Raw genomic sequence first — 13,090 nt, 5'->3', positions numbered from 1 at the left:
ATTAATTAACATTTCGAAAATGAAGAGAATTTATCCGACCAAGTCTCTCCTAATTGGACGTAAATGTGCTCGTTAAAATATTTAAAATTTTCAAGGGTTGTTTTGACGTTGGAGTAAGTATTCAAGGCTTTTTGTTAAAATATAGTTTTCCTTACAAAAGTAGAAAATTTAATGTTGAATTAACACTGCAAATAAAATGTAGATTCCCTTTTGAAATCGTATGTAGTTTTAGTCAAAGACTGGAAAGGGGTTTTAAAAGCTTATGTCTGCTCGTTAGGTCGTGTCTCTCAAAAGGATGCAACGTTAATTAATGCTATGTGGAATTAGAACGTAATTATTTTTATTTTTTAGTTCTGGTAATTATAAAATTTTCATATACTTAGTAATCCTTATTATGTATTATCAGCTTCTGTCCACAGCTTGGCCCGCGTTCCCGTGGCATAAAAAGTGTTATAAGCCTATGTATTATTCCAGACCATAATTTTCCCTGTTCCAAATTTCATCCCGATTCCTTTAGCCGTTTTGACGTGGTTGAGTAACAAAAATACACACAAAGATACAAATTCACAATTAACTCACAACTTTCGCATCGCAAAAAGTACCTAAGATAAAGAATCGGCTACCAATCTGCCCGTTCAGAAGGTTACGCTAAGTTCGCACACATTTAAGCAATAGTAAAATTAATAAAACAGTGATGCAAAAACTTTCTCAATCATCTCAACTTATGTTTATATTATAACTTTCGTGAGACACACTAAATTAGTAACATTGTGGCAGTGTGACAGTCACCGCGGCTTGTGTATGCTGCTCATGAATATGAGCTTCTAGCATGGCCTGAAACCAGTCGAGTTCTTCGTAGAATAATTACGTGAGTAAGCCGAAAAACATAATCATCTCAACTTAGATACAAAACCAATAAATAAATAATCCCGTCTATATCGCATTTCATAACCCTTTGAAGATTCAAGCAAAAATAATTTCTATCCTAATCGAGTTAATACTAACAGCACCCAAAGAGTTTAATAAGGAGATACGACGTTTTGTAATTAGTGGAGATTTCCGGACCCCGACCCATTAGAGGTTGATCAAAAAGAGCCATTTGATAACTTAGGAGTACTAGCCAGAGAGGATTAACTCCGTCGACAGATTAATTAGGATTTATCGGAGAATGTCGAAGGAAATGGTCGGGATAGAAAATGTTTGACGAATTAAGGACATGTAATAAGATAATTCCTTGTCCTTTGTGTGTAGGGATTACGGTGCTTTTCCACGAAGATGTGCTACTCGTATTCTACGTTGTTGCTGTGGATGCGTTTGGCTTCCACCAATAATCATTGGTACACACAGCTTAGCACAGATGGAAACAGACTGAGCTAAGTTGTGTTTCTTCTATGCAAAGATGCGTGCTATAGATGCCTTCCCCAGTATCGATACATTGCATACTGGAGTCGCGCATCTTTTCCGCATAGCCACATAGCTTAGTATCAGTGGAAACATTTTCGTTGCATAGCTACATAGCACATTTTTATTTGGGCGAGGCGAGTGAAAGCGTCAGACTTTTACTGACTAGAGGTGACGAAGTCTAAGGGTGCTTTTCCATAAAAATCTTGGCCTACATTATTTTGTACCAAACAGGAGTTAAGAGATTTCTTAAAATATCGTAAAAGTCACGTTCAGCGTATCGACATACATAATACTCAAGTGATGATAAATTGAGAAACACGAGGAGTCTGCAATCATTACCTTTAGGTAGATTTGTAAGATGAACCATTTTGTGAATTTACATCTCTGGGATTTTTTTATAACTATGCTTATATTAATGTTTTTATGGAAATTATCTCAATTTTTATTCGGGTTTTCATTTTACGCAGGAAAAAAATTGAGTTAGACGACGACTTTTGTCTTGTTTATTATAATAGTAGTTTCTACCTGTAGCTTCGCTCGTATTCGCGTCGGATAAAAAGTCCCTATCCTATCACCCAAGTCGACTCATAGCCTGCCTGTATACCAAATTTCATCTAAAATCCGTTCAGTATTTTCAGCGTGATTGACGGACAAATATCAAAACATTAAAACACCCAAACAAACAAACTTTCACATTTATAATATTAGTGTGATTCGATACTGTGTAGACATTTGTGAAAAAAAAACAATCATGTTATTTGAATTTAGAGTTTTTTTTTTACAACATGACAATATCAAAAAGTTCGTTACGGTAACAAACTAAATTGAAACAAAATGTGCAAATCTAATTTTGTTCGTTATTTTTGGACAAATCACCTTTGTAAGCAACAAAGGGTTAAATGAGCATTCCAAAATTGAATTTGGTCACACACAGATTTGTATTTAGTATGTAGATAATTTGGAAACAAAACCTGACACTAACTCTTCACGAATGGGCCGGTTCGACCGGAGTGATATAACGGCCTCACAGAAAACCGACGTGAAACAACGCTTGCGGTGTGTTTCGTTGTGTGAGTGATTGGGACTGATGTGATTAGACATTTTGGTTAATAGAGTAGATGACATTTTTTACGGAAACAAATACTTTTGATGATGTATCGGTTTTAAATATTCCGTGACTCGGCGGGATATTTTATACTCAAAAATTACGTAGCTAGTTTCCACTCCTATCCTTTGATTTCTTTTTATTCTAAGTGTTGTTTTATTATACAAATAAATAAAAAACACACGTGACTAATAGTTTAACAACCTAATTGACGGACTTAATATATTTTTTTAATTTCATACCCCGTCATCATTCCTATCCTTTAGTAAGGTTTATTCATTTAAATTCCGTTCAAACGTTGTTCTTTGTCTAGATTTGGTAGATACATTGTAAGATTTTTTCTTGAAAATACACGCGTTAGCAAAAGTATAATGTAAACCATATTGTATGTGGTAACCCTACAATTTCCTAAAAAGTTGGACTAAATGTTCACGTCGAAGATAAATGAAAGACTTTACAAAGTCAAAAGTAATTAATAGACCGTAATATCGTGTAAGGAGTAAGTAACCAAAAAGTTTCAACCCCTTCAAAGCATATTGAAAGCTTTAAGAACTCAGATTTGAGTTTGCAAAAGTTAATAAGGAGACGTGCAGAAAAGCATATATACAACATGTAATGTTAATATATGGTTTATTTATTGGTTCTTCATTATGACTTTTTTACTCACAAAATCGGTATTATAGGTAGGTATTTGAATACGTGTGGGTGAAATACGCTTCGGCCCGAATGGGCCGGCTCAACAGGAGTGATACCACCCACGGACTCACAGAAAACCGACGTGAAACAACGCTTGCGTTGTGTTTCGTTGTTTGAGTGAGGTTACCGGAGGCCCAATTACCCCAAATTTATTAAAGTATACGTCGAATCACGTCAACTAATCGAGAAAAGCTCTACTAGTTTTAAGTCACTTAGGGACTCATTGAGAAATACATGGGCGGGTAGCGTGCAGCCAAGTCATTTAATATATCGTCTTATGGTTGTTCCGTCAAAATTTTAACCAAATCTAATTGTGAATAAAAATATTCAATGATTTTGACTAGAACTTGCATTAGGTATTTAAAAAAATAAATGATTCTTTGTACCGTATTGTTTATCTGGCAAAAATGGGGCACAGATTCATTTGGGCCACTAGTAACAATGGTCACAAAACAAAGGAAAAACAACTGACCAAGGGAAGAGATTTATTTGTACAACTGATTACAGGCTTTAATGAAACACGAAACGGACGTTTGATGACGTCACTCCGGTACTACGGATGTAATATGGACAAAGCAGTGAAGCGTAATGCGAGGACATCAAATTAATGATGATTACAAAATCGTTGCTATCATAATGCATAAATTAATTAGTATGGACAAAGCTGATTCGAAATAGGGTTTTAGGTTAAAACTGTTAAGGTACAAATTAATTTGTGTTTTAACATTACCAACATAATAGGCTAGTTTCCTACTAGTCAAAAACGATATTTTCTATGAATTTTGTATGAAATAGTCTATTATGACGTCATCAGATTTTTACGTCAAATAGCAGACTTATTCCTAGTAATTTAGCTAGAAAAAATCGAATACTAAGTAGTTCATCAAATTTATGAATGAGAGTGTGATTATTTTTGAATATTTTATTGTATTGAAAAGTAGTAATAATTTATTTTTGACCGAGGATACTAACCAATTGATGACAAAAACCAAAATATATTATCTTAATTAGACATAAGACTTAATTAGACATTTAAAAAGAAGAAGAAAATTTTTGACAATTATTTTCTCAGAATAGTAAAAATCTCGATAAAACTAAAGCACCCTCAATTCATCTCGAAACTCAATTCAATGGATTTAAGACAAGTCCGGATGGTACTTGAAATATCGTATCCTTCGTCTCGTAAGAGAAACTCAAGTGTTTGATCTCTGTCATAGGTATGTTCGTAAAATGTCCCTAAAAGCTTTTGAAGTAGACTCTTCATCTTGAACAAAGGTCCAAAATAAAATTACATTTGGAAGTCAAAATTATAAATTACACATACATATAAAAAGTTAACAAAAAAGTAAATTATTCAAAAACTAATTTCAAACCTTTTCACTTTATATTAAGTTCTATTATTAATTGAATTTTTACTTACTTCGTCTAAACTGAAATGTCTGGTGATGGTGATATCCATTTTGGATTAGATACTGATGACGATTTTGCAATTAATTATTATTTTCCGACGGACAAGACAGCGGCGTCCGATGCGCGCGGCGTCTCAACTACGACTGAGGGAAAATAGGAAATAGAAGTGACGCGTGCCTTCACGCAGAATGAAAGGTTTGTGGTCCAAGTGAGGAAAGGATAGTCGACAAAATATTACTTTTTGTTATCCTGTTTCATTATTGTCGTCTTGCTTTTAGTTATAAAGCTGATTATTTGATGAATAACAAGTGCTAATTTTAATTGGCAAATACACTTAGTTCTTTTATAAGCCGGTAAACGAGCAGATGTATCACCTGATGCTAAGCAATCGCCGCCGTGCATAAACACCCGAAACACCAAAGGTGTTACAAGTGCGTTGTCGGCCTATTGGTGGTTAGAAATTTAAGGGTTGTTGGAGAATCAGGGATTGGCGACGATCCTCCCAGTCCACGATTCCTCGGTGTTCTATTTTTAAGGGGTTAATAAAGAGGCTTTGTGCAAACTAAACAAATAGGCTCACACAAAAACAAATTATTTGCGCCGCCTACAATTACTTAATTAGTAACTTTAACAGATTAAGCTGAGGACCTAACTACTTTAAAAGGTACGATAATAGCTCTTAAGAAAAACGTAGACAAATTATTTTTGCTTCACCAGCTTACCGGAGCAACTGTCAGCATTTTTCTACAACAGTTAGCTACACAAACAGAAATCACGCGAATACCTTTAGTTCCTTCAGCAAAGGAAGTAGTGACGGGAAATTCCCTCAAAGAAAATGGAATTCTTTGCTTCTTTACTTTGAACTTTTATTTCTTTGACTAGGTCTGACGTCATTACGAAGAAATATTCTTCTTTCTTTGAGTGCATAGCTTTATGAAAGATTGTTATGATTTTAGTAGGCGGTGAAGACGGTAAAGTGTTATTAACAGCCGCTGATTAAAATTTTCCAATACATGCTTCATTAGATAGCTAAGGAGCTACGTATTTTAATTAGATGCCTCAATCAATACCGTACGGTACTTTATGGGATAAACTTTAAACGAAGACAAAGTCAAAGTATTTATTAGGTGATATAATAGGTCTTATAATTATTATTATAGTATCGCAAAAAGCTGACCATTAGGCATGCACTATTTAAATGTATTAAAAAGAAATTAATCAATATGAAAAGCTACTCTTCTGTGTAGATCTTTTATCAAAATTACCCATTGTGGATTACTGTTTAATCTTATAATCAATGTTACAACTCATCAACAATACATAAAGTTTCATCTATACATATAATAAAATCGTAGAAAAGTGCTGTCTGTACATTGAAAATAAAAATAAAAAAAATAGCAGGGGTTATTGTTATGTCGATGTCGAACCCAAAAATGTAATTAACTTTTTTTTTGTCTGTTTGTCTGTTTGTCTGTTTGTCTGTTTGTCTGTTTGTCTGTTTGTCTGTTTGTCTGTTTGTCTGTTCGTCTGTGCGCGCTAATCTCAGAAACGGCTGATCCGAGTTGGATGCGGTTTTCACGAATATATTGTGGGATGCTTAAATTTACATTTAGTGTTTGTTTCATGTCAATCGGTTCATAAATAAAAAAGTTATGTCAAATTAAAGAATCACGTCGAACATTCTATGCTTATACCATTAATCTCCGCAACTATTTGACGGATTTGGTTGAAATTTGGTACAGATATAGTTTAGAACCTTAGAAAGGACATAGATATATTTTTATTTCAAAAATCAAAAAATAAAATAAAATAAAAATAAAAATAAAAATAAAAATAAAAATAAAAATAAAAATAAAAATAAAAATAAAAATAAAATAAAAATAAAATAAAAATAAAATAAAATAAAATAAAATAAAAATAAAATAAAATAAAAATAAAATAAAAATAAAATAAAAATAAAATAAAAATAAAATAAAAATAAAATAAAAATAAAATAAAAATAAAATAAAAATAAAATAAAAATAAAATAAAAATAAAATAAAAATAAAATAAAAATAAAATAAAAATAAAATAAAAATAAAATAAAAATAAAATAAAAATAAAATAAAAATAAAATAAAAATAAAAATAAAATAAAAATAAAATAAAAATAAATTTATTTCGGACATACAGCGCCATCTATTGTTCAATTTCGTACTTATAGTACGGAATTGAACAATGTCGGGCTGTTCCTATACTCCGTAGATAGATGGCGTTGATCGCGCAATGGTGTAATTACAATTGTTCAGTTCATGTTATTGTTTTAATTCATTGGAAATTTGTTTTTACAAAATAGTAAAAAGCAATGAAAAATATAACATAATACAACTTTTAGTACAAAGAAAACGCTCTAACGGAGTATAGATAATTCTATGTCGATCGTTACACGACTTCGGTTCATGTTATTGTTTTAATTCATCGAAAAAAAGTTAACAAATAGTAAAAAGGTATGAAAAAAATTATATCAATATAATTAAACTTTTAGTACAAAGAAAATGCCCGAACGGAGTATAAATAAATAATCCAAGTTGTCTTTATCCTCGATAGATGGCGTTGGGATCGAAATAGATTGCGCTATGGTTTTGTTACAATTATTTGGTTGGGTATCGGCCGAGCGCTTCGGTACTATTGTAGAAAATGTGTATTATCAGTCGTATGATTATTTGTCTGTAGTGGTCCTGCTGTTTCGTATATTCTAAATTGGTTTCGTTGTATTTGTCAATTAATAAGTTTATTTGTTGGGTTTTCCTGGTTTTCTGGTTTAACTTTTTAACGTAGGTTTAGTTTGATATCGATTATTAGTAGTTACTGTAGTTAGTTTTTTTAATAAAATTGTAAGTCTAATTTATAAATTAATTAGATTAGATTTAAGTCGTTTCTTTTAAATTATTTAGTTTAAGCTTGGTTATTATAGCATAAAGGATAGGTTCTAATATACTTTTTTAATTGTTATAAATTCGTAATTCGTAGCTTTCTTTAGTTTTAAGTTAGTTTAAGTCCGTTTTTAAACTATTTTTTCAATGCCCTAAGTGAGTATACATCTATTAAAATCAAACGCAGAGCTCATTATGTTGATTTTTGAAGAGTTCCCTGGAATATCTTCCACATCTCATTTTTGAAGAGATCCCGCGAGATCGGGAACTCATCATGCATCATCATCATCAGCCTATAGCTATGGGAACTATGTGGTTAAAACCAAAAATTTGCCGGAAGTCACTATTCCACGCGAACGAAGTCGCGGGCAAAAGCTAGTAAATCATATTTTAGTAAGCAAACCAAAAAGGTAAGCGATACAAAATCCATACATTTTAATCTTCTTTACTAAATTCACTCGACCATGTGAAAATTCAATCATGTATGGCGTACACGAACATTAAGCGGAGGCTGTGTGCAACCAACGGACGCGAGGGTGAGGCAAGCTAAACGATTCAATTAGGATGAAGCTCTATCGCAAATTTCCACGCGTTTCATTCATATACCGTCAGTATGGTACACACAGATTGGCCTTTATGAAGAACATTTTCGATTATTTGACAAAGGTTAGTGCTATGGGTTTGTTGATCAAGTAATCAGTGTCGTGTTCGATTTTGGACAATGTAATAGTTTTAGTCATTTATAAAAATGCTGCAGACATGTGCGCACTTTTTTGTTTACATAAGTGTTCACATTGTAGACACATACAAAATAGCATCAAATATTTGTGACATACAATGGGAACGCATAAATCATAGTTAAGTGCGCACATGAGTGGCGCTGTCATAAAACCTTTTAATTATATTTGTAAGGAGTCTCTGCTTCTATCTGTGTGTAATGCTATAATTGGGCCATTACAAATTTGCTAACGCACATAAGTAATTTTATCAGATCTCTCTCACAATTATGTGAGTTTGTACGGCATTGTCACCTTCTTTCATCGTGACAGTTTGCACGTTTATAATAGTCCAACTATAGTGAAAATTCATTCCATAATAAATGGGGACATTTTGATGGACACATTCGTTTCAGAAATATGAAACCTAGTACCTATATTTCAAAGTTTAAAATAGTTTCACAGCAAAGTTTGGACAACAAACATTAACTTCACGTCCGATTTTAGAAACAAAATGTTTTCCTTCTCTGACAGTTGTTTCCTGGAAGTATAACCTAGTTTTTTTTATGGAATAAGCTGGTAAACAAGCTGACGGATCACCTGATGGTAAGCAATCGTTGCCGCCCATGGACACCCGAAACACCAGAGGCGTTACAAGTGCGTTGCCGGCCTTTTGGGGGTTAGGAATTTAAAGGTTGTTGGAGAATCGGGGATTGGGAAGAGGAATAATTGAGCCTCCGGTAATCTCACTCACACAATGAAACAACACAAGCGTTGTTTCACGTCGGTTTTCTGTGAGACTGTGGTATCACTCCGGTCGAGCCGGCCCATTTAAGTAAATGGATCTTTAACTAAAAAGGTTTCGCGAAATGATATTCAAACTACCTTTAAAAAAACATTACTACAGCTTTTAAAAACCAAAGTACCTATTATTTTGAAGTTGATTATTTAAAGAAGAAATTTCAGTTTTCAATAAACTGTGAATTAAGTTTTCTACGAAAGCAAACAGAGTTAAAATTCTGTGAACACAGATCGAAATTTAGTGCTTGCGAGTGTTTCTAGGGAACAGACACCCATTTCCTTGAAATGTTTGTGCAAGATCAACAGCAATTCCATTTAGCAGTGTGGGTAAGTATTTCAAATGTAAATTAATATTTACATAGCAGTTATCAAAAAGATTTCGATATCAAGTTTGAATTAATGTTTTCGCACAGTTTACTGTTTGTTTGTTGACTCGTTCAATGATTGGGTATCGTAATTCCGTCTATTTCGGGGTATTTGATACTCTTGAGTGTGTCGGAAGACGTTAATTTGATTTTATGTTTGTGTTAAAAGTAAAACGTATTTGGTTTGACATAAGTAATTGCATAAATATACAACCAAGTTGGTGTTAGAAGGTGTGTATATATGAAAACTGTAAAATACGAGGTATTTTTATGAAATGAAAACAAACGAGCAGATGAGCCTGGTGGTAATCAATTGCTACCGCCTATAAATACCCGAAACACCGGAGGCGTTACAAGTGCATTGACGGTCTTTTGGAGGTTAGCAATTTAAATATTTTTGGGGAATCGGATTAATTTTTTTTTAAATTGCTTAAACATAAAAATACTTATTTAGTGAACTGCATAATGCTGCATGCTTTATTTTAACGCACAAAGTGTGAGGTGACGTTTATTCAACTATTTTTATTTATTTAAATATTTCATGTTGTTCATCAGTAACATTAATTAGTTTTACAATTTGTACAAAACCATCTTTACTGATTATATACGTGGGTGAGTTTTCACTTGATGTATAATGATTATAATATTTAGGTAGTTAATCCGGAAAATCTCATCAAACTACGTAAGTGGGCGAAATCATCCCACACTAAATTTACTGATTACTAATACTATCCGCTTTTCAGGGAAGGAACGATGTAATAAATATTAAACGCAATGAAGACGTTTATACAGCGTGTAACAAAATACCCATACACATCAAGAAGCACTGAAGAATACAGGTTGAATAGAATCTCTACCTACACAAAGTTTCAGCTTAAAATACGTTTAAAAAAAGTGGTACCAAATACTTGGTGTCGCATGGTTCTTGATTTTAAATTAAATTTAAATCATCATACAAACGTATCACAACACTACAGGAGTCACTCGCTAATTACGAAACATTTCTTCTATAAATCTGATCGCCTAGTACCTGTATCTACCTAATTTTGATGTTCGGTTTCTGGAATTTTATGTATTGGAAAAATTCATAAACTTCGTTCCATGAAAGCATGAGTTTAAAATACCCTTCCCGTATCGTTTGTTATATTGTCTAGAAACCGTGCACTTTACCTCCTTTTTGTTACACCAATCATAAATAGTTTCCACTCGTATAAGTGGCCAGCTTAACAGCACAGATAGTATAATGTAACAATAAATAAAATATAATTATGGTTTTGTAAATGCACCTTTGATAAAGAGTTAAATCCTAGACTAGAACAAGTTAAAAAAAATACACACTTTTTCCATTGTCATTCCTCATCTTCCCGTATACTAAATAGGCTGCTTAGTATCTAGTGATAAATGTTTATTGTTATTTGTTAGCAGCTCTATACACCAGTTAGCGCCATTTGTAAACAAAATAATCAATCACGATAGTTTTCAACGTAAAGTGATGTATGGGCACTATTAGTCACTGTTCGTGTTGGACAAAATGCTTTATATCTTTTGAATGAAAAATCAATGGATGACTCGTAAATTCTATCCATAGGGTGGACAGACTACCTGATAAAGGTCGCAGGGTCTTTCAAATGGCCTATCTGGAAGTCATTTTACTATGTTCAGCAGAGGACGTGTCATGGCTGATATTATGATGATGATGATGATGATGATGATAAGATGATTCGTAAATCAGTCAAAATTAAATCATTTATTCCAATTAACCCATAAATTAACCCAGTTTTGAAATATCAACAATAAGTAAGTAAATAGTTGCCTGTCAGTATGTCCGTCAGTGAAGCTAGATGTTCGTTTCGAGAATCTCTGAGTCGTTCTTATTTTTTGACAGAAACTCCATACAAGCAATATCGAAAATCAATCTTAATGCATAGATTTTGGATTGAATTCGCATCAATTTCGACCTTTTGGAGGTTTTTACTGAATTCCCTAAGTGAAGAATTAAGATCGCTATTTTATTATTATGTATTCCATTGAAAGTAGTTTTTTTTTGTTTTATAAGTTGTGTGTAAATCTTAAGACCACCCAACTTAATAACATTTTAATTAATAAACAGCTCGACAGTAAAATTACCTCTCCAAAATTTGCTCCATACACAAATAAATAAATCAATAGAGTTACAACCACGTAACAAACTGAAGGGGTGCAGCGGACGTAGGTACTTTAGTAGTTAATTCCACTTGAGTATCGTTAGACCGTCGTATATGGGACACGAAGCGACGACCCGTAAGCATTTGCAACGCACCCAATAGTCAATATTGATTTTGTGAGAATTTACAACACTTAACAAGGTACTGAGATATTTTGAGAGTTTGAACTTCGAAATAATGAAGAGGAAGAGGGAGCGAGATAGAGATAGAAATCTTGAGAGGGAAATGTGTTTTTAAGTTTAATTGGTTTTGATTGATAAAATGTTTGATGAGTCAGTCAAGTACAATAATTAAGAGTAAAGATATAGTTTGTTAATATTTAAATTAAATATTATACTTTATGCACGTTGACGTTTCTAACTCGTCTTTTTTTAATAGAAAAATTTGTCAAAATGTACTTGTGTATTGTATAAGAGTAAAAATCTTATAAACTTAACTCATATCTGAAGTTGATGGTACTAGATCGTGTTCTAACAAAAACGAACTAAAAGTATGAATAAAATACTTAAAATATTTCATTGCTATTGACATGTAAACGGAAAATGACGTCACAAGGCGTGTTATACAATACCGAACCAGATTCCCAACGACAATCGAAGTCCATTTACATTAATTTCGATCTGCCACAAGCATCGTATTTGAATCGTTCGTGAGTTGAATTTATTTACCGTAGTTCAGTCTACGACAAGCCAGATGTTCCACCCACGCACTTCGTCTGGAGTAACGCCCACTACCATCGTACATCTATACATTTGTCATCAGATAACTATAAGCAAACAAAACCTACCTGTTGATATATCACCTTCACCACTTCAATGAAACTGATTCTTGAATTATTAACGTGTGGCCAATTAACACTGAATGGAAAATGCTTTATCAATTACACTGCATTCGTAAGTCCAAGTGATAAACACTGTAACGTCCAAACAAGCTAAAATGTCGAACAAAGAACACTACTGAACAAAAACTAACTACAGAAAGGGTTTTAAGCACGTTTAGTTAACCATTTCAATATAATGCAGACTTATTATTGCAGCTTGACAGATTTTGGTACATGAAAGTACACAGTATACACAACATTTTTAGATGGTGGGACGCATGCGCGGGGTTTAGCGCGCATGCTCCAGGGCGATATCAATATGACGCTGTCGCGACAGAAGGTCGTTGTTCATTGGATGAAGGTGAAATTCATGAATGAATGAAGATAGTCAAAGCTTCATTTTAATTGCGAATATTAAGAATCTTAGCTTAAATTGTGTAAAAATCATCATCAGTATTAATAATAGATAGCCTAACAGTTATATGCTATGGAGATTCAAACGACGAATTACTTCCCAATCGCCCATTTCTCAGTTTTTAGGCTTTAGACGTCTGAACGTGATTGTACGCATATACCTATAACTTATAGGCACACGAGAGTCAAGGTAACTTCATTCTTGAGTTCACTTCAGTTCGATATGACAATGAACTTTAATTTT

General features: G+C 33.0%; 1 protein-coding gene across 4 annotated transcripts in view; it reads right to left on the bottom strand.

Moving 5' to 3' along the window:
• Nucleotides 1–12,699, bottom strand: part of LOC118269367 (serine-enriched protein) — a 34,217-nt gene extending 21,518 nt beyond the window's left edge. For 2 of the 4 annotated variants that reach the window (XM_035584435.2, XM_050700411.1), the window contains exon 1: nucleotides 4,626–4,771. In XM_035584435.2, the coding sequence (XP_035440328.1) occupies nucleotides 4,626–4,664 (39 nt within the window). In that variant the 5' untranslated portion in view covers nucleotides 4,665–4,771. Of the gene's footprint in view, nucleotides 1–4,625; nucleotides 4,773–12,399 lie in introns of those variants that run through there. The other 2 variants (XM_050700413.1, XM_050700416.1) reach the window with 2 other exon arrangements.
• Nucleotides 12,700–13,090: the final 391 nt, after the last annotated feature.

The sequence above is a fragment of the Spodoptera frugiperda genome, chromosome 2 (genome assembly GCF_023101765.2).
Source record: "Spodoptera frugiperda isolate SF20-4 chromosome 2, AGI-APGP_CSIRO_Sfru_2.0, whole genome shotgun sequence".
NCBI lineage: Eukaryota > Metazoa > Arthropoda > Insecta > Lepidoptera > Noctuidae > Spodoptera > Spodoptera frugiperda.
Note: the sequence above shows the minus strand (reverse complement) of the source record. Positions and strands in the feature narration are given on the sequence as shown.